The sequence below is a fragment of the Platichthys flesus genome, chromosome 4, assembly GCF_949316205.1.
Source record: "Platichthys flesus chromosome 4, fPlaFle2.1, whole genome shotgun sequence".
Lineage (NCBI taxonomy): Eukaryota > Metazoa > Chordata > Actinopteri > Pleuronectiformes > Pleuronectidae > Platichthys > Platichthys flesus.
Window position 1 is genome coordinate 22881006 of NC_084948.1, and position 22719 is coordinate 22903724.

The 22719-nt window shown below is 42.8% G+C and overlaps 2 protein-coding genes across 2 annotated transcripts in view; both read left to right on the forward strand.

Moving 5' to 3' along the window:
• Positions 1-317: 317 nt before the first annotated feature.
• Positions 318-17243, forward strand: wdr95 (WD40 repeat domain 95). The gene is made up of 30 exons (XM_062386344.1): positions 318-379; positions 742-1000; positions 2177-2230; positions 2307-2381; positions 2556-2621; positions 3104-3334; positions 3986-4071; positions 4200-4292; positions 4385-4430; positions 4534-4580; positions 5371-5488; positions 5567-5636; positions 6101-6341; positions 6426-6531; positions 7251-7402; positions 8761-8863; positions 9016-9122; positions 9200-9279; positions 9380-9434; positions 9524-9569; positions 9949-10008; positions 13516-13678; positions 13768-13854; positions 13960-14018; positions 14634-14766; positions 14860-14899; positions 15332-15420; positions 16407-16591; positions 16730-16817; positions 16950-17243. The coding sequence occupies exons 1-29, from the start codon at positions 318-320 to the stop codon at positions 16781-16783; spliced, it is 2967 nt and encodes a 988-aa protein (XP_062242328.1). The 3' UTR covers positions 16784-16817; positions 16950-17243.
• Positions 17244-22188: 4945 nt separating this feature from the next.
• The window catches only part of LOC133952001 (beta-1,3-glucosyltransferase-like), a 50904-nt gene continuing 50373 nt past the window's right edge, over positions 22189-22719 (forward strand). Inside the window, exon 1 of the mRNA XM_062386275.1 lies at positions 22189-22395. Within this exon, the coding sequence (XP_062242259.1) occupies positions 22326-22395 (70 nt within the window). The 5' untranslated portion in view covers positions 22189-22325. The remainder of the gene's footprint in view (positions 22396-22719) is intronic.

Here is a 22719-nt window from a genome sequence, read left to right on the forward strand (position 1 = left end):
TTGCCACAATAGTCGAGTGATGTAACAATGTCAATAACATTAGTTTCAACCCTTATTTAAAAGGATAACAAAGCTGTTTCTCCCTCTGTACGCACGGGGGACTTGTTGTTCTGAGTTCTGAAGTCTCAGTTGTCACTACTGGTTTCTTAGTTACCATGGGGCCACCTGCTCCTCTCAGGTGTATTGCTGGGAGTGAGTGTCAGGTAGACTAATGTTAGATGTGTCTGATTAACGTGGGTTTGGAGCTCTGTCTGAAGAAATGTCTGGTTTTTAAAGTTTTCCACCGCATCAACCTTTGAGACGCATCATCTGACAAGATGGAGAAAAGGGTTCGCTCCTCCTCAGCTTGTGGAAGATTAGAAACCCAACACGTGACCAGGTAATCTGCTGATTTGTTGATCTTCTGACAGGGAAGTTGTCAAGTGCCTTTTCAATTTAATGCTGAATTTATCTGATCTGAAGTTGTAATGTCGAGAGCAGTGACTATGAGACCCTATGCTTGGGCCTTCTCTTGTTGTCATGCATTCATCTCTGTCTCGTTCAGAACATGTTTACTGTTGTCATGGGGCTGGAGGTGCCTTCTGTTGAAGGACTGAGTTATACAGGAAGTCTGTTCACATGGAACTCACACACTTTCTCCTTGTGATTATTTCTCAGTGTTTCATGAGTAAATATATAATATATACCACCATGGCAACATGACAATGCATTTCATCAGAATCACATCTCAAAATCCTCCAGCATCCTCTCGGCGCAGGAGGCTGCGGGGAAGAAGGCGAGGAACCCGTCAGGGCCCAGATGTCGGGGAGAGAAAGTTGCAGATTATCTTCCGCCACATAGACGGGTAAACGAGGACGTCAGAGGGCAGCCGGAATGGCTGATCCGAGAGCTGCTGAGGCAAAACAGACGAAGACACTCAGTCACACTCGGAGATAAGGCTTCAGTCCTGAGAGCACAACACCGCAGTATCAATTCGATCCGCCGACTCTGCAGCCTCAAGGTACAGCTCCCCAAAACATCTGGAAGTGAAATCAGTGGAATAAATGTGACCTATTAAAACTTGTCTGTGCCATTTGTCTCTGTCACTTTGGTGCCATGCCTTCAGCCTCAAGGTGTCACTAGAGTGTCACACTGCCACCACACCAGACTGCAGACTCAAACTCAACTTCCAGCTCATATCTCAGCAGCTGCAATACGAATGTGAGGCAAGGCCAACGATGCCATTTTAAATCAAATTCATATTCAGTTTCCCGTGCAGCCTGACAGCACATCGGGCAGGACAGTGTATATCCCAGATGCTGGGGAGGATGGGGAGGGGACGGCCATTTTTCAGGCCAAAGTAAAACAAACGCAGTTGCTGAGCCAGCGACTTCCTGAGGAGCCCCTGCAGATTAAAATCCGAGCTTTCAAGCTGACAGGAATGATAGAACGATGCAGGGGGGCTGCCGTCTGACGGATTCAGTCGTGCAGGTGTCACTCACCCTCCCCTGCTTAATGTAATGAATAATGTGCCATAACAGATTAGGCCAAACAGCCTCACGACGTTCAAAGTTATGCAACTCCCCAATAAAGGGGAAATTGGAAAGCGGTCGATGTGTTTATGCGAATGCTTTTAGTAATTCCATCACTTTGACTGATTAAACAATTATCTCAGCCGTTCAGGAGATCCCGCAGGCAAACGTCGACTCTAGTTACATCCTTGAGGAATAAGGCTGTTTATCCGAGTTATTTATTAATGATAGATCAAAGGGTTTCATGGATCACAGAGCCGTTGCCAGGAAACTGTGTCAGAATGAGGGAAGGCCATTAAAGCAGAGAGTGCCCGGCCGGCTGCTTGCGTCTCAGGGACATGTCATAGTTGTTGTGGCCATTGGACATTGTCATTAATCCTCAGAGGTGGAGGCCTAATTGTGTGTGTTGATAATTACACAGTTTCCAGTTGAAACGTGCAGTGTGTTAATGTCTCCTCTCTCACGTCGGTTTGTGTTTTTAGCACTCAGACTTTGTGAACTGCCTGGTGAGTGGATTTGCGTGAACAGAAAGAAAGAAAATGGAAGGAGGTGTTTTTTTTGCTAATTAAAAATATAATTTGATTCATGCTCCTCTAACACAATGTTCAATATCTACTCTGCTTAATGCTTTAATATAAAATCTCTGTTGTTCCTGTCTCCGTAAGATCGATGAGACAATATCACTCGACAACCTGCAGAGACTGAAACAAGCGTTTGAGGTAGAGTCTTATCTGCATCTTTAGAAACTCACTGATGGTGTTTTCATACATTCTTACAGTGTCTTTCTTCTTAAAGGACTTCGGCTCGAGATGCGTCGACGCAAAGAATTTTGGCCGTATAGTGAAGAAGTGCTTGGGTTTGCCTAACTCAGTGAGACAGCCTGACATTTCTCTTTTCATCTCACTGTCCCCCATAATTCCCTCGTCCCTCTGTGCCCTCCCCGTCTTGCTCCTTTGCAATCAAGGACAAGCATTTTGCAATCATATGATCAATTTACAATAAGTGTCACTGTTCTTTGTTCTTTTGTTCTTTTGAATTTCACAGAGCAACGAGCAGATTCAAGCGTTATTTAAGAAGATAGATTATTCAGGCCAAGGGAGAATTTCATGGGTGAGATGAAATTTATATTTGCCTCTCATGGAGCATGCAGCCTTTTTATATCTTGCAAGGGGAATCGCCTTAGTTCTAACACATTTCCATGCACGCCAACACCACAAACTGACATTGGGAAAATAGCCAGGCCACCGTATAAAAAATTAAATCTAATTGTATTACTTCTGCAGCTGTAGTTCCTTAAGGATCTGTGGAGCAAGTGTAACTGGAACTGACCCGAAAACAGTTTTTTGGGGCTAATCGGCTTTTCTTGTTGACTACAAACACAATTATCTTGAGTTGACTCAAGGTTGAATTCATTAAAATGCTGAAAAATGATCTCCAGCTTCGTACACGTGCAAATTAGATTATCAGACAGTAGATATGTGGTTAAAACATAAGAGAGATTAGTTTTTTAAAATATGAGTTGAAGAAGTAATGCATATGCAGGACACACAGGCCGAACACGACCGTTTCTGACGCTGGGTAATCTGATGCAGGGTCAGTTCTGCGCTCACATGCTGCAGGAGAACAAGGAGAAGGAGGAGAGTGCGAGACGCAGCAAGCAGGTGGCTTTTACTCTGCCTGCCACCACGAGGGCGTTGGGGCAGGGCGCTCCCATCGTCAACATCCACTCCACCCATGACGGCACCATCGTAACGCTGCGAGAGGACGGCACCGTCTGCTCCTGGAGCCCTGAGCTCAGACCCCAGTGGACCAGGCAGATATTTGTATGTAAATTTCACTTTACACTCAGAATATTTGTCTTACAGTCGACACATCCCATGAAAAAGACTGAAACCAACAATGTGCTGGTGAATCTCTGGATAATTGAATCCTCTGCGGCTCTCAGCCTGAAGACACATGCTCTTTTTAAGAATCCCATTTCCTTAGACACTGCTTTTAAGCTAATGTTGCTCAAACCGGGGTAAACAGTACATTTGCTGGGGGCTATTTTTAGCAGCTGACATTTGCTGTCCTGTTGTGTGTTTACTGCAGGACACTGTGAGCCGGATTGACTCAAAACAAACAACACTGCGTGTGTTCATTAAATGGAGGAACACGTCGCACAATGTGTTTTTTAATGTTTTTTGTGGGGCGACTGTGCAGCTCTATGGGTTAGCAGAATATATATAGTTAAAATGAATAGAGTGTCGGTTTGCTTCTTTTAATGGGATTTAAGATAATGAGAGAAATAAAGAATAGACTTTTCCATAATGTACAGGGGGGAAAAGGATCATCTCGGCTTCTCTGACAAACTGACACCATTTAAAATGTACAAGTATTAAATGCAGGCGCCCCCCGCCCCCCCTTGGGATTTGAACGTCCAATCTTTAAAAAATATTTTGTTTTTCTTCACACTCCTTCTTTATTCCCAACAGAGCGGAGACGCCGCCAACAGCAAGTCAAAGTGGGCGAGTGATTTCACTGTGATGACCGAGTACCACAAGCTGATGATTGCAACAGGGTATTAAGAAAAGGGAGCAATGAAAACAAATCCCATAAAGATTGGATCACTCATTGAGATGGAGGTAAAAATGTATTATTCTTGTCGTCTCCTCGGGTTCACTGTGCATGTCTTTGTAAATCTTGCAGGGACAGAGAGATCCAGATTTACGACCTCACCACTCTGGAGCCGTATTGCCAGATCAACGCTCTGGACACAGTTCCTCTGACATTAGACTACGGGTGAGGGACCAAACTACCTGTTAACACACTGTGTCTTTAAAATGTCCCGTTAAGTCCCACATCACGGTTTGTGTGTTTTCTTTTTCTCACAGCTCCACTGGTCCTGATAAGTGTTGTATTCTGTATGGAGACACTGAGGTAAGTCATTTAAAAAAACAACAACATTTTATTAAAGACTAAATCTTTTTTTATTCGACTCCATGGATGCTGTAAGAGGTTAAGTTCTGTCTTTATGTTTCAGGGATGTGTGACTATCATTTTAATATCCTCTGTTGGAGATACACTCAGGTAAATGGGCTTTTTCAAGATACTTTTATAATGGTATTATTACTATATAAAGCATATTTTTTATAGTGTAATCCTGTCAGATCTCTTCCAGCGTTATTCTGGCAGCTACTCAATTTCGGGGGTTTATATTCTTGGCTGAGTCCAAAGGAGACGTCCACCATCATCAGCTAATCAGATTGGTTTAGTTTCTTATTTGCCTCTGAGATCATGTTCTTGGCTGATCAAACATAATTTCAGATTTTTTTCCCTATAACATCATTTGATCATATCATAAAAATATGAAACATTTAGCTTTGGCAGATATTTAGAGCAGTCGAATGAAATTGATTGATGATAACATTTTCAAGTAATTACTGTCTGAGCTCCACTGAATTAATTTATAAATAAGGTTTTTTTTTAATAACCGTAAAAACATTATACATACGAGTTGTTCCAATGAGTCAGGATGGAGAAATTGGCTGAATTGCACTTTAAAAAAGTTGTACTCATTAAATGTAGGTCCTTGTAGAGTCTAGTGTCGGTTGCATGGGAACAAGCTGCATGTTTTTCACAGCATTGTCACAGTTACTGTTACACTGCAACAGCGTGCCAGGACCAAATGGACTCGCGAACTAACAGCAGGGTTGTGAGTGAGCGCTTCAAATATGTGTTTGAAAATTGTACCTTTGCTTCCCACTATAGGTTCCCCGTCAATCGAAAAAACGACTCGTGGACCAGTGTGGCGCCTTCGCTCCGGAACAATTCCACAGCTTCACTCCTGACTGTACATCTCATTCTTCTCTTTTCACAGGTTATGGAATAAATTACCCAAGGTGGACAACGTTCCCAACATAGTGATTGACAACGCGCTGGTTTCTCCCAACGTGACGTTCGTCAGGTGGAAGGTTCATCAGGACTGGGTGACACAGGTGATGCTACCTCTGCACAAACCATGTGAGAGTAATCCCTGAATAGACAGAACAGCTGACTCCTCCCTATGAATTCAGGTCCGGTATTTTCCGGGTTTCCGAGCTGCTGTCTCCTCATCAAATGAAGAATCCTCTTCTCTTGTTATAGGTAATTTACATTCAGTTTGCCTCTTTGTTTATTTCTCTTTATTGGCAGCACAGGCAGAAGAATTGCAAACAGCGGTGAGATTATAATTGCTGTACTTGAAAAACGTGTTGAAGTCTCATCTTACACACTTTGTACTGAAAGAGCCACACAAAAAGAGTTGCCTGCTGCAAAGGACGGTAAATAAATATCAAGTCCTCACTATCGTACTCAGTGTTGAACAAGCTGGAGCCTGCAGGAGAGCTGTGGGGGATGACTCATTTATCACAACTTCACTTATCAATGCCAGTGTGTGTGTGTGTGTGTGTGTGTGTGTGCGTCTCGCCTTTGTATGTGGGCATGTCCACTTACCAGCTCGGTCATTTATTCTGATAACGACTTATCCTTCCTCCAAAAAGCACGTTTTGATTGATGCTCACACAAATGGCCTTCGAATAAAACACCCCCCCCCCCCCCTCCTCTTTGAGGCTGCGTGCTGCCTTTAACTGACGCCGAGCAGCAGCTGAGTGAGATCCGAGAGGCCTGCTACGAAGGGAAGACCAAGAAGGTGCAGATGAGCTGGACCCCACAGCTCCGGGCGTCCCGTGACCAGACAGCTTTCAACATTCACAAAGGTGTCAAGACCTTTGACCTCTGCCGGAAGCACAGCCTGCTGGTCACAGGAGGCATGGACAGACTCATACGCATGTGGAACCCACATTTTCCAGGGTGAGGCACCAGAATTCAACGGATTCTTCAAGATCCTAAATCCTAAAAAGTCACCTCCTCCTGGTTCTGTTTTTTCATTCTCAGGAAACCAACTGGGATTTTGAAAGGCCACTCTGCTCCCATCATCCATCTTTGCATCTCCTCAGAGGACAGTCACGTCTTCTCTGTCTCCATCGACAGCACTGTAAAAGTGAGACGTGACTCCTTCTTCTGTTTTAGCATTTGAATTACAGTACCAATAAAGTAAGATATATGGATATATTGAGGTCCCACAAGGTGCTTTGTGATGGAGGGGTGATAAATTTAGAATCCCAAAAATAAAATCAAACAAGGCCCTCTTGCTGTGGGACACTAAAAAGCTGTTATTATTGTAGCATATAAAAAAATGCAACCAGGTATATCATATTTACACTTTTTGCTTCCACTCGGCTGTTTCCGAGGGAGATATGGTAACTTTAACTTTACTGTATTTGTATCTTACGAAGGTGACTTTACATATTAACAATCAACTTACATACATATAAACGATTTAAAAAATATGATGCAGTTTGACTTCCACTAAGAAGGTTACGCAAAAAAACTACTGAGCTTGTTTAGATCTGACTTTATAGAGGGGTGGGGCATGATCCAAGTACAACAACAATTTTGGAGAGGATCCGAATAAAGTACATGGATCGAGGATCCCCCCCCCCCACACTCACTTTTACAGATGGGGTGTCAGCTTTGTCCGAGCATCCTTCTAGATACAATTAAAACTAATAGCCATGTAATAGCCCATATTTTAAAGTAACACGATAACTAGTACCGTTGTGATAAATTATGCGTTGGATATTTCATACCATTGCTTCTGAATTAAAATTACTTTTACTTCAGTTTCTCATCTTTCATTGGGTGCCCCCCTTGTTTCAGATCTGGGATATTCAGGACCAGTGTTGCCTGTTCACGGTCGAACCTAAAGCGAGCAGGATTCATGGAGACATCTCTGCATGTTCGTATTCACCGGCCATGAAATCTGTCTTCATCGCGGCAGACTGCCTGGCTGTGCTCTCACTCAAGATAAGGTTGGTTGGTGTGCCTTTGTGTGTTACTCATCATAAGATCCCAATGTGTTCTGAAGCTACTTTGAAAATACTCCTCCTCCTTAAGGATAATGGCGTGTGAAATACTTTTGAAGAAGATTAAACCTCCCACTCTTAAACAAAAACACAGATTTTAAAACTCATATAAATAATGTTCGACTGTCGGATGTCCATATTTAACATGATCTCAAAATTTCCAAGATTGAGATGAAAGTATGTGAAAGTAATCCCTGTGAGACAAGCTCTCAGGCGTCAGGCGGCTCCTTCTCCTTCTGTGTTGAGCTCATTTCTTTATTCATTTATCTGCTCCGAGCGCAGCCGGCTCTCCCAGAATAGTTGTCTGGAATCGTACTGTAGGCAGTTAATGTACTCCAGCGTACGAGTAAGCAATGGAGCAGGTTTACTAGTCATTCAGCGACTGAGCAAGAACATTTTATTCGCAACATTAGCTTTTTTTTATTTCCTCACGGCACAACGCTTTCCACTCCAGTCAGCATTCTAGAATAAAATTTTTAAAATGGGCACGTCGGCTTATAGAATTTGTTTCTTTGGGCAGATTGTGTTTGAGAGTGTGAATCCAGTGTTAAGTCTTTCTGTCACATTAAGCAAGAAAAGGTTGTAATGAAGTTACATATCAGAGATGTCCTGCTGTCATCTTTGTTGCAGTGACAATTCACTCTGAAATCCCATGGATCAGATTCAGGCTCAAACACGTACACTAGAGTTGCAACAGTTTGTTTTCACAACTGCTGCAGGTGAGAGCATGAAGTGGAAGAGGTGAGAAGATAGCGAGTGAAGTGTTTAAGTCCAAACAAACAGGTTTTTGCAGCGTTGCAGCCAAATCCAATACAATTGAATTTAATGGTGACCAATTCTTCAAACGTATGAAAAACCTCGGGAAAAAATAATTGAATGCCTCCATACTGTTTCTAAATGTCAGCGTGGAGACGTAACTCCAGAGGACAATAACAGAGGTGTGAATAACCTTGTTTCAAGTCACATATAAATGTCAGAATGTCTTGGATGACACCACCGGAGCAGTATGGAGGCATTTCATGTTTTTTTTTCTGTTGTTTTATTACGTCTGAAGAAGGAGTCACCAGTCACTTGAATTGAATTGGATCTAGCTGCCACACTGTTTACCCCTGAGACTCCAGAAGTGTTTTGTGGACTCAAACTCTTCACCCACCAACATGGTTGAGGTGAACTATCCCTTTAAGGAGGCCTGAGCTAATAAAGCTACTCTTTATAAAACAAAGAGCTGGAAACAAGCATTTTAAGATAGAATCTGCATCTGCATTATATGAACCCGCATCTTATTCATTTGTTTCCTTGGTAAGGCCACAGATCTGCAGCCGTCTGACGGTTTCACACGACGAGCCGGTGATGTGCTGCGGCTACAGCGAGGAGTTCCGTCAAGTTGTCAGCTGCACTGAAGGATCTGTGAGTGATTTATTACTTTACAGCATCACGGACACAGAAGGTCGGCTTGACCAGCAGGATGAACGCAGCTTGTCTATTGTCAAACAGAAACATTGACATTATATCTAATGATTCAATTTGCACAATGAAGTGACATGTCTTACTGGTTCCAGTTGGTGAAGGTCTGGGACTTTGACAGCGGCCGCCAGGTGTTCGAGTTCGGTGGCACGCGTGACCTGCCCGCCGTCACGTGCATGACCTTTGACCTCAAAGGGAGGAGGTACAGAGTCCGGAGATCTGACTTGTTTCACTTTTCAAAGAATATGTTGTTCTCACACTATGTTGCTGTGTTTACAGACTCATCACCGGTGGAAGGGACGGATGTTTAAAAATCTGGAACTTCAACAATGGTCAATGCTTGAAGACGCTGAAGAAGGGTAAGTAATATAAATGTAACCACTCACCGAAAACAAAACAAGTTTGAAACACTACCTTATCCAGTTATTATAAAATCATTTACTTTCACTCTCTGTGTAGACGGTAAATGCCGCGAGGTGTGCGACTGCATCTTTATGAAAGTTCACAGGAACGGGTGAGTCATGATGTGATCTCTGGCAGATGCTCTCGACTCGGTGGAAATTTGAATCCACGCTGAAGCTTGTGCAATTTATTTTCTTGCAGCTATGTGATGTCTGTCGGCCGGGACAGGAAGATTGACATTTACTCAGTGAGTGTGAAAGAAGAGGCAGAACACGAGGTGTCATTTGACATTCGTATTTCCCGAAATCACATTCCCATTATTTCCCCCAATTCCTCCACCCCTCCATCACATTCTGGCCCATTTGCATTTGTTTACCCTGTCATTTCCAGCTGAACTCTTTTCCTGAACAGATTGGTAGTTCATGCCACATACCGGCTGTTTTGGATTTTCATTATAAAAGCAGACAATTGGGGGGAAATAGTGTGCACATTCTGTTCATATCCTGCTCGGCAAATTAATCTTCTTCTCATTGTCAGGTTGATAATAAGAGTGTGAACGTGCCAAGATGAGGTTCTATACAAGCCACTGTTTTCATTATATGGACGTCTCCTTTTATTTTTGCCAGGACATCCCAGAGGACCTTCGTCATGTGCAGAGGCCGCAGCCTTCGTGGCAGGACGACCTGGTGATTAACAGAAAACTGTCTCCACAACAACTTCAGAAAAAAGAAATAACAATATGTTTTTCAACGGGCTCTGAGAAAGTATTCTCCCTTTGACGTGTATTTCACAGAGACATAAACATCGGAGGGATTCAGTCTTTATTCCACCATTTTCTAAAAAGCCCAGCTCTCTGTGCTGAAAGCAACACAATGACAAATTGTTTCTTTTTTGTTGTGAGCTGAATGAGTGATTGCAAATACACAGCAGCAGCTCGCTCTGCAGTTACTCAAGTTCCACCTTACTCCATTTATCTTACCATTACAAAGCCACGTGTTGTTTTCAATTTTGGTTACATAAAATAATTTATTCTCCTTTTAAAGAACTTGAATCAACTCAGTGGATTTAACCAGGTATTGTGCATAGTTCACTTTTTACACCTTTACATTTTATTTGACAGCAGTGCAAGACATGTTTCAGATTATAAATCACTGGAAAAACATGATGCACTTAATCATCTTATAAAATGTGGTCTATTTATAGCCCCCAAATTGAGCCATACGCCATTTAAATGCTGTCATACAACATATCAATATTATTATGATACATATAATAAGGATATATGCGATTTCTAATGAGTTTGGATTCCAGTTCGGTCCATGCTTTACCTCAGTGACTGTTCCCAGCTGCAGGACAGTGAGGTCGCTGCTTCTATTTTCACATCACAGACACACAGAGGACACAGTGGTCTCCGTCCTAAGAATTGATTTTGCTGACTGTCTAGAAAAGCTGAGAGAGAAATGGGTAACAAAGCGTCCCTGATCTCTGGGCTGCTCTGTTCAGCTTAGCCTGCAGAGAAATGTTTAACTCCAGCACTGAGTCTCTCCTTTCATTCCTCTTCTTTCCCTGTTCCAAGTCTCCCAGATTTGAGATTTATACATAACGTTTTTACATTTTGAAAGGTTTATTTTCATTTTATATCCTATTTACAGCACTTTACTATTCAATTCATCATATAAAGTCACGTTTTCCCTCACGCACACATATTTTATGGCATGGATTTTGACAGTGCAGCTGAGCTTTGACCTGTCGTCTGTGCTCTGAGCTCTCACTGAAGTGTGAGGAGGGTTTTATCAGTTCAGCTCACAGGCTGTGCACTAAAGGCCCCCAGTGCTCCCACCACAAAATCTCAGTTTTTTTTTTATCTTTAAACTATTTCTTCCTCGTCTCTCAAATTTGCAGCAAAAGTTTCGTTGCATGACTACTGTGCATTTAAAAACAGGGTGAACCCATTCATGAAAGAGGCTGCAGGAAAGAAAGGAGGTTGGAAATGATGAATGGGTCATTAACCTTTACTGCCTGTCTATAAGTGTAACCATTACAGTGCTTATTTTAATCCAGGCCAAGATCTTTTCCTAAACCTTAACACTTTATCAAACTGTGATCGTTCCGCATCCATAACCACATATTTCGTATTTTGACCATGACAATAAATGTCCAGTTGACTGCTGGTGAGCTCCTATGGGTTTAATCTGAGGGTCGGCACCTACAGTTCCAAGGTGGAGGACATGTTGACCTTTACACTAGAATGATGTTCGGTAGAAATTATATTTATGTGTCCTGCAAAGTGGTCGGATGAGTCACAGTTGTTAATATAGTATTATTAGTTGAACTGGTTTGTCACTGTAATAATCGGTTGGTGATGAAGTAGCGCGTGGTGTCAGAATTCCGAGGGGAAGATTTTCTAGCCCTACCCCTTGTGGCTCTGTATCAAGTGGACACTACAGCAAAGGGTTCTTCATATCAAGGGCTGAGGCTGAGGGAGAGGAAATGGTATCATACAAGACATAATGCAAAGCTTAAAAGATTTAATAACCACAACGGCCCCAAATCTGGCAAAGCTTCACCGCATTATCAGATGAAATCACCCTTAAGCTTCAGTCCCCAAATACATCTCAGCCCCTTTATCTCATGGCGCCTGTGTAATGTGGCCAGGTGACCTCTCACAGGTAAAAGAACTGAAAGCTGATTCTAACGCTGAGTGGTCCATTGGAAGACGTCCCCTGTCATCTCTATCATTATGGCTGCTGGCCCCCCCCCCCCCTCCAAGGCCCATTAAAAGAGCAGAAAGATTGCAATAGATTTGCCGTGAAGGAGAAGAGAGACCCCCTTTGATTATCTGCAGAGCTCTCTCTTGAAATTGTTTTTCCATTAATGGCCTGCAGGAGGAAGAGCAATGGCTTGTCCCATATACTGAAAATCGGCCTCCTCCTCTGATCCGCCGCAGCTCGGGTTCACTGTGAATTCCTCCGTTCCTCCAGATGGTCAATCTTGTGTTGCATCTCATTAATATTTCAAAACGTGGCCCAGTTCAGCTTGATGTTTTATCCCTGACACGGAGTATAATGGAGGCTCAAAAATCCCATCTGCTTTTGCTGGTTTGCCTCGTGCCGGCTTCTTGTCGAGCAAACGTTCCCGTGCTCCGTGAGAAACGAGGACATAAAGAACCGGATGAATCAGGTTGTATCAGCGTGAGTCACGTTTGGCTTGTCAGCTCGTTCACAGGTTTGATATCAACTCGGCTTCACCAGAATGTGTGGCGCACTCGGGCTCAGTGCTGCTCTGACATTAATATCATCCTTTTCCCTCGCAGCAGTTTAATGAGACTCCTTGGCTCTTCAGAATAACACATATTTGATTGGCAACCTTTGGACGTACAGATGCACCCCGATCATTTATTAACTGACAAGGCAAAAGAGCCAGTACAGCCTCCTGTCCGTCAAACGTCTCATGTCTGTGAGCAGCAGGAAACTAAAAAGTTGACAGTTGTCTGTGGAAAGTAACTTGTTGTTCTCACACCTTGGTTTTAGTACAGATACAAATAAATGGAAATGTAAGACCTAATTTGCATGTTTTATGTGTCTGTCGGGATGTGTTAAAACTAGTTTAACACATTTCATTTCGTGCTGAAGAGAAAGAAAAAGTGATTCACGGCATCATTTGATATCGTGGTTCTCACGTGTCACTTTCAAAAAACGTAAGGTCACTGTTACCTTGACCTTTGACCCCCCCCCCCAGTAACCAAAATCAAATCAGTTCATTTCTCATTCCAAGTGAACCTTTGTGTCAAATTTGAACAAAACTACCTCAAGGTGATCCTAAGACGTTGTGTTCACATGACCGAAAACCTTTTGAGCATTTTTACAGAATTTCAACTGATCACCTGGAGCTGTTCTCGAATTCACGATTCAAAATATGTGTTTGTTGAGGCCACAGCTGACTTCTGACCCCCAACATCTATTCAGCTCATTCCTACGTCCTGCTGCATGGTTTTACAAAATCTCTCTCTGCATTCTTGAGATATTTGGCTGTTGCCAGGATAACAAAGACAGGAATGCTTCATAACATCGGTCATGACTCAGATGAAAGGAATGTCACATTGTCTGCTGTACTGCTCATTATTTTTACCTGGCTGTAATAAACGTGTTTTATGTTCCAGTCGTTAGAGAGACTCACATTTTGTCCCTCTTCAGAAAAACGGCCATAGCGACGACATCCTTTGTGTTGCCCAGTGCCCCCCCTCTCTCCTGGCCACCAGCAGCTATGATGGAGAGATCATCGTGTGGAACGTGGTTTCTGGACGGATACAGTGTCGGATGGTCCCCCCTCTTACAGCCCAATACCAAAATACTGAAGGTCACTTTGTAGCTTCCAACTAAAAGTTGAATGTGCTGTGTTCATGAAAAGAAAAAAACCCTGTGACCAGAACATTTTGGTTTTTGCAGGACTGGACTTGAATGTTCCAAGCATCATGTTCCTGAAGAACCTCAAGGTTTCCTCTGCCACGCTTCTCTTGTCCTCCGGTGCCGCGGGTGAGCGTTAGGAAAATGAATTACTAATTATAACACATGATTTCACTTTACGACCTTCCACAATGTCTTTTAATACAGTGAAATTATGTATTGTCTCTCGTAAAGGTTGTATTAATGTCTGGCAAGTGCTCGGCGGAGGAAAGTTCCTGAGCAGCTTCAAAGCCGTAAGATACTTTACTCCACAATGTTCCAGGGTTTGACTTTTGAATGTCAAGGAATGAAGCTCTAGTTTCACTTTCTCTCTTCCAAATTGCTGATTATAGAATAATTCAGTCTGACTGCTTTGCTCCGTAAGCTTTTAAACAACTGGAAGGCACCATTTCTTGCAGCTGTTGCAAAGCAGAGACCCTGAATAATGTGAATGAATATGGGAGCAACTCCCCAAAGCTCAAATAAAATACATGGCTCGTGTAATTCTCCCAAATAAAGCAGAAAACATCTTTTCAGGCTAAAAAGTGTGAATACTTTTTATAAGAGACACACAAAAATCTAAATTTGTGTGACGCTATCCTGTCCCACTTGTGTTTTTATAACTGGCAACAATGGCTCTTCACAATAAAAGCTGCTCTCATTTTCACACTTTCCTTATGATTAGTTTCTACCATGTGTTGCCTGCCTGATTATTTTATTCGGAGTGGACCACTATCCAGGGGAATGTGCTCCATCTTTATTCTGTGTGAGTGAGAGAGAGAAAGAGCCGGTGCCAAACTATGACAAATAGCAGTCGGTGACATTGTGCAGGTGCTTGTATATTTTGATGATTTATTTCCATTTCGCAGTCTAGATTCCGGCAAAAAATTACAAAACTGGCTAAAGCAGAGGAGGACACGTTGCTCTACGCTGCCGACCGAATCGGTTACATCTACGTTTTCGACATGAGCAAGTTTTCCCCTGAGCAAAAATCACCCAGAGGTTGGCTTCATTCCTTTATTTTCTTTTCTTTCCTTTAATTACACATGCAGTGGGAATATGTGCTGACAACTTCATTTCTTTCTATTCATTAAGCTGAAAACATCTGGCGTGCCCACACCAGCAGAGTTTCTGGGTAGGTGAAAAATACAGACACTTTTTCAAGGACATAAAATCCCCTTGTCATCAGTTTACAAAAAAAAAGGAAAATCATTGGCTGACTGCAGTCAAAGAGAAATACGACTTTCCGTTGTGTCCTTAACCTTGAACTTGTTGAACACTTAAAACTCCCCGTGCGTGGAACCAGTCATCCTCAGTCTGGGGTGTCGGTGGCAGCACAAACAACTTAACTTCCTCTTTGTGCAGACAGACAGAGTGTAGAGTTGACTGTGTGCGTGTTTGTGTGTCTGTGTGAGTGTGCGTGTGTGTGGGAGGGCCTCGAGCAGACGATCATTGCAGGTGAGGTGCTGCCCGGGCTGCATTCACCGTCAGACCCGCGGATGATTTAGAGTGCTCTGCCCGAAATGCCGTCTCCCATTTGGTCTCATGTCTCTTTCTTCCGGTCCAGCTTGCAGATTGTAGACAGTGATCAAGTGGTGCTCACCTCATCCACAGACTTCACTGTGCGTCTGTGGAGCTCCCGTGGACAATTCATAGGTGGGTGTCATTTTTTTTTGCATCCGTCAGTCCCCCTCGTTTCAGATATCATCAATTTCAACATTAGCAACATTCATCTTGAGCAAGGTGCAACGCTCAAGGTAAAAACTGTTATTTATGCGTATATGTTCATTTCAGTGTAAAGGTCCACATGGCCGGCTTAACCCACAAGGGGCCCCAGGTGTGATAATGAGCTGTTTGGCCCCTGTGGCCCCCTTAATCCTCCCACTCTCTGTGCAGTGTGTGTGTGTCCCGTCGACTTTGAGCACCCGTCAAGTACAGTGCACTCTGAAATCTACATGGCAGTTTAATTATGTTGTGTCTAAGAGCTGGTGAATAATCAGACCTCCTACGCAAGTTTATTACCTTGCCCCGGGTTTACAGTGTATCAATTAGGTTCTGTTGATAACAACACAAACACACACACACAAACACACACACAAACACGCACACACACACACGGAATTCTGTATGTTTACTTGAATACATTTCTTAATGCAGAACTTAAACTTCTGAAGTATTTTCACGTGGGCAGGGGGTTGTTTTCAAGTTAATCTGAAAAAAAATGTGTGTGTGTGTGTGTGTGTGTGTGTGTGTGATCCAGGTATTACTCATGTTGTGGCGACCAAACTCTGTTTGCACAGTCACATGTTGGGGACTTCATTACATTTTAAGGTGCAAGCATGTTTTAAGGTCAGCTTTAGGTTAAGGTTAGTTTAGGTAAGGGTTTATCAAATAGGATATCAGGATATCAATGTAAGTCAAAGTTATGTCCTCTGAAGTCATGGAGAAACGGTTTTGTGTGTTTGTGTGTGTGTGTGTGTGTGTGTAGCAGGGGTGTGCAGCTCAGTAGGACGTCGCTCTACAAAACGTATTCCAATGCATCCAGACTTTGAGACATTTGAAGAAGCCACAGTTTTGGTGTGTCACACTCTCTCGCTGCCACAATCTGGTGAAACATTAAAACGCAGAGTTTGGATCCACAGGGACCTTTGGGCAGACCGAGAGCTGGAGCACCCACATCCGGTCCTCCTGGATGCACCCTGCCGTCCCGTATGAGGTTCTGATTCATCCCCTTAGTGTGCCGGCTCACGAAACCTTAACTGTAAAAACACCACTGCCTAATGAAATCGATCCTGACACAGCCGGGGCTGACGGAGGGGAGCTACAGGTGAGCTGCGTTATTTCCCAAATGATTATCTCATTATCTGAGCGATGTGAGTGGTTCCCCCTCTCTCCGTCTCTCTTCACCGCACCGAATATTGAACTGAAATGAACTGGGCCTGCTCCTCTCGTGGCATAATTGCAGTCGGCGAGACTTCCGCCAGCATCCATCAGCGACACCGACATCGAGGGAGATTAAAACCACATTTCACCTCAGTGGAACACAAGTCTGGGTGAGTTACACCCAATTACAACTGCAAAACACTACTGTACCTGTGTGCAAGTCCTATTACAGTCAGATTTATATTTAGTGTGTGTGTTTGTGTGTTTGCGTGTGTGTGTATGTGCCCTCTTTTGCATTTCAGAACCCTGTCATGAAATTGGCGAGCGTACTTACAAGCTATCGAGCGGCGGTGCTCTGAAATGCTTTCATACTGTGGAGCCACCACAAGACCTGACCTCCCCCCCCCTGCCTGGTATCGACCCACTCATAAGCAGCACTGAGGAGCTGCAGTCCACTGAATGAGATGAAACTGGATTGATCACACGTGGGGAAACTGCAGCATGCGATATAATCAGGAAGGAGCTAGCGCAGGTTAAATACACTGAAACAATGGGGAGAATTGCGGGTGAATGTAATCATGTGAGACTTTACAACAATATAAGAAGTAAAAAAATTAAATTTAATGAAATTAAATTAAGATGCTTTCAATGAAGATTTTCTTTTTGTAAACTTCAGGCTCTTTTCATTCACAGAGTGTAACACACACACACAACTGCCCATGTTGATGTTTGCATGAAGTGAACCAGGAAAGCACTGGGACCTCATTAGCATTAGAATGGAGCAGCATTCATGGCTTCGGGCTGTGCAGCACATTTTACTGAGACTCAAGTGAATCAATAGTGAGTGATTTTCTACCTAAATGCACTAATGTGTGAAGTAATGGAAAATTTTACGTAGATATTTTTAGATATGATCGAGTCAAATACTTAAAGGTCCAGTGTGTAAGATTTAGGGGGAAAGGGATCTATTGGCAGGAATTTAATATAAAATAACCCTAGTTGTGTTTTCACTAGTGTGTTTCATCTAAATTGTACAAATTGTTGTTTTCTATACCATAGAATGAGCCTTTTATATTTAAATAGTTTATATTTACATCAGGAGCAGGTCCTCTCTATGGAGGCTGCCATGTTTTTTACAGGAGCCCTAACTGGACAAACTAAACACCTTTGAGTTTGTATGAAAACTGAAGCCACCACAGGTTCTCTCTCATGTTTGGAAGGGGAGGCTGAGGTGAAGGAGTATTCAGCTGCAACATGCAACTTCACCACTAGATGTCACTAAATCCTACACACTGAACCTTTAAACTAATGCAGCCTTAATGCAGCTATATACAATAGTTTTATACAAACAATGGATTGTGTTACAACTTGTATGTCAGAGAGGTCCCTCATAGACGAAGTGGTGTGACTCTGAATATGTTGGTTCATTGTTTTTGGTTTGGTGGCCTAAACTTTAAGCAGACAGATTTGTCTTTTTCTGTCCTCTACCTGCTGGCACCAGACAGACGACAAAGCAAGAGTCAAACTGGAGAATTTAGCATTCGTTTCAGCCCGGTCTCACCAAACGGTGAATTAATATTACACCAAGAAGCCAAGTTCCTGCAGTAATATCACATTTAATCACTCTGCATTTCTTGCTTTTCTCATATAATTCCACATCACATCATTCAACCCTTTCTGTTCCTATTCAAGACGTCTTAAATCAGATGGACTGGTGATACATGATGAACATGACATGTCATTTGCATGTAAAACCAACCAAAAGTCTGCAGGGTTTAATTTTGAACTCGTCAGTTGGAGCCAAAAAGTTTGTAATATCATTTGAAGACAAACTACTGTCTGTTCTGTTGTACAGAGAATTGAATCTCACAGAGCAAACTGCCTGATGCTGAAAATAGGATTATTACAATTTTAGTGATAAAGGCTCTAATCTACATCATTTGTTCCTTATCTTGGAGATACGATAAATTATCTCTGTAATAAATGTTTCATCTGATCTTGTCGCATTCAAGATACTATCAATAAAAGCCTGCATACTTTAAATTTCCTCACACTTACATTTTTCAGACTAAGTCATCGGACACATCAGAGTTTGAAGGAAAGCTCTGGCTTCATAACCTTCATGGGTTTAACAAATTGCCTGTTGAGGCTACAATAGATAAAAACAGAGACTCTCCCTGCAGCTTATCGGCGAGCATACTAAAACGTGGCGTCAGTAACATTTTGGAACATGTGACAGTGAAGAATGGAGGGAATAGGAGGTACACAGTCATGTTTGTGCAAGCAACATAAAGTGTGTCATAACGTGACGAGGTGTATTGAACTGTGCGTGAATGCAATTTGACTGAGTCGATCAAATATTATCACAATGTTATTAATATTTAGTTGGGCTTCCATTCGTTGAAATCAAGCTGCAATTTATCATCCTTTACACACACAGACACACACAGACACACACACACACAGTGCAGTGCTCCCCTTCCTGAGGGTGTGTGAGAGCAATTTAATGTTAACAAACAATAACAGTAACCAAAGGCAGGTTATCCTCATGTTTGTTTTTTTAATCTCGGCAAATATTAGCCTCTATAAACTAATTATCCTCCCAGCGGCGGGAGCTCCGAATTATTCAGAAATGTGTGAATTTAAGCACTTACAGAGGGAAAAGGGAAACTGTAATTTAGGTAGTGGAAGTCAGAAATTGTCAGGGTGGAAACTCTTAATAATACTTCGCAGCTCTTCACAGGTTTGTGTGTTTTGGTTCCACCCAGCAGGCTGAAGTGGAACCCACTGGGATCTTTCCCTCAGAGGATAACATATGATCGTGTTCACACACTCCTGTGGAGATTTTCAATATTTCAGCTCATGTTAAACTCTCCAAACGAGAGAAAAATAAACACAGAGCCGGGAATTTCATCAGACAAAAACATGCAGCTGCTTCGGTGATAGTGAACTGGAGACATGTTGCTCCTGGAAGTAAATGTGACTGTTCCTCTCTGTAGAATCAAATAACAGCCACTGTCCACAAACGTGCTCTTTCATTTACTCTCAGTGGAGACAAACATTCAGGGGGGACGCTCTGTTGGTTTTGCTGTTTTTAGCTCTGGGAGAAAGACGTGTTCACTGTCACATATGTGCACTGATCAAAGTTCATCCAGAGGAACGCTGCCTTCACTGGATGTCGGAAATACGGTTTCTAAAACTGAAGATAAACAATTATGCTGCTGTGAAAGTCGAGCGCCCATTGTGCCAAAAACTGTGGGCCTCATAACACAAAGGTTGTCAACTACTCAAGTTAATTATATTCTATTGGGAATATATATAAACAGAATTAGACGTATTTCAGACGTAAATGTGTTTAAAGTAGATTTGAGTAAGTAAAGCATCCAAATCCACTTCATTGCTTTTGATTATTCAGGTACAAAAATACAAAATAAAGTCAAACTGGGTACATTTATATATTGCTTTTACACACATTCATACAGCACTTCTATGTAAAGTCTTTTTTTCTGTCAAACATTATTCATATTAATTATGTAATTTTGGGTTCACTGTCTTGCCCGAGGCCTTCCACCGACCTTCTGGTCAGTGGACGACCCGCTCTTCCTCCTGAGCCACAGTGAAGTGCAGGGCTGAACACTCCTCTTAATTAAGATGCTAAATCGAGTCAGATTCAGACGGAGCTGAGATGTTTTCTCTTTTCTCTGGTGGATTATTCAGCTCTTTAAAACCTTCAGCAATAAAAAAAATTATAAATCTAAATTATGATTTTCAAAACCCAGCAAATCGCTGAAAGAAACACAATCTTTCTTTTATCCTGTCTCTCACACAAGTGGTAAACATAAATTCCCTTGTCATGATGCAGTTTGTTTTTGTGTGTGTGTGTTTTTTTGAGGTGAAGATACAACAAAAGACAACAAACACAGTATCTTGGTAATGAAACTAGTAAATAAACATTTTTACAAGCCCGTCAAACCCACAGAGGGGATTCCAATTACTGAGGCTTATTAAACTCCCACTCAAGTTGAAGTTCTGCTGGAAACCAATGATGTGACTAATCTCTGTGCTCTAATAACAATGATAAAGGTGTCAACTCCTCAGACTGTCGCCGCTGAGCCACATAGTGAAGTCACTCGTCAGCGTGGGCGTACTCAAGCTTTAGTTCGAAAAAACAAAAATTGACAAAGAAAGAAAAAAAAAGAAAAAGGAGACGGAAAAGAAAAGTTTTGATCAATTGCTCCTTGGGGCTTCTGCAAGTGTGACTATAGCCACCAGCTGAGCAGGAGTCGAACTGGGAGACTGGGTTGTTAACTCATTAAAACGCGACCGTGGACCGGGTCTGCACGTTGTCATGACTGACCTTTTCCACCACAGACGTGTTTAACATGACACGGCTCGAGAAATAACAAGTTTTTCTTCATGACATTTATGACGCCTGCTTCCTCCAATTCTAAATCCAGAGACCAGCTGGAGACCTACAAGGAACAGAGTCATGTTTGAGTCATTCATTTTGCAACACGTTCGTTCTCTCTGTGAAAAAACGTCCTTTAAGGTTCAGGATTTTACAGACATCAGAATCTTTCCTGAGATGCCGAGCTGCATTGGAGATTTAGTTTTGGATGCTCAGGTCAGGGGGGGCAACTATCGATTAGCAATTATTGATTCGCACCTAATTAGATAAACAGACCAAACAGAAGGCCAAGCAGCCGGCCAAACATTTGCTGATTCCTGTGAAGATGTGTTGCCTTGCTCCTTAACATCAATATATAATTTAAAAAGGTTTGAATGTTGGACTTTGGCTGGATAGAGTAAGACATTTTCTGGATAATCTACTTCACCCACCAGTCCCTCCTATGACTCACTTCTGAACGAACTTAAAGTGATGGTTCACCAAAAAAACGAACATTCACTCATTTTCTACTCACCACTATGCCGATGGAGGGATGAAGTGTTTGAGTCCACAAAACACTGTTGGAGTTTCTCACAAGAACATGTGATTATGGCGTGATCTGGCGATAGCTGCAGTACCTAGGAGAAGGATACCAGACGACATTGAGACTAAAAAACATGTTGTGAATGACGCCAATTCATGTCGAATTTGAATATTAGGTTTTATAGACACTTATAGATAAATACTATTGGATTTGGCTACAACACTGTTTACCCCTGACCCTCCAAAAGTGTTTTTGGGACTCAAACACTTCTCCCACCCTCCATCATAGTGACGAGTAGATAATGAATTAGTTCAACTTTTGGGTGAACTATCCCTTTAACAAATGGATTTTTTTTAAACCCAAAATGGAAAAAAATAAACACACATATTTTGTTATATGTCATTATTTCCTTCACAGATGAACCGCTATAGTTGAGATCCTATCAGGGTACGTGTGGATCAGTAGGAGAACCTTTATTTATTTCCCACCATGCGCCGGGGCTGCCTCAGTGAACCCATCCCGCCAGCAGAGCGCGTCCCTGCGCCTCGCACGGAAAGTGGGGGAGTCCTCCTTCCACCGCAAAAAAAACCCACTACCCGTGAAACTGGGAGAAGGAAAAGCCCCAGTGCTGCTGCTGCTCCTGTTGCTGCTGCTGCTGCTGCGTGTTCTCTGATCGTTGCCCTGTCAGAAAGCTCATGCTCCGGGATCTGGTTCTTCCTCCTCCAGCGCGGACAGGACTCTCCCAGGATGCTGTGGAACAACAAACCTCGGAGCGGCTCCAAAGTGGCAGCGGGCTGTCTGGTCCTCCTCTCCGCCTGTAAGTGCTCACTTTACTTTCTAACCCTCGCGTCGGGAGCCTCGGGAAGCAGCTGCGAGGGACGAACACTTCTGTCCCTGCGTGTATGCACGAGACGCGCAGATTTCTCTCTCCCAGGAACCGGGAAGACGAGCACTGAGAGAGAGGAAGAGGAGGTGGAGGAGGAAGGAGAAGAAGTGAGGAGCCATGATCCTCCTCAACTTCCTGAGGAGTTGAAAGGCGATCGGCACGAACCATGTGGCTTAACGTCGACAATCCGCTGGAAGTTTTACGCACACGATTTAGTGACAGGGGCGCTTGGGAAAGACCCAGATCTTTGCAATG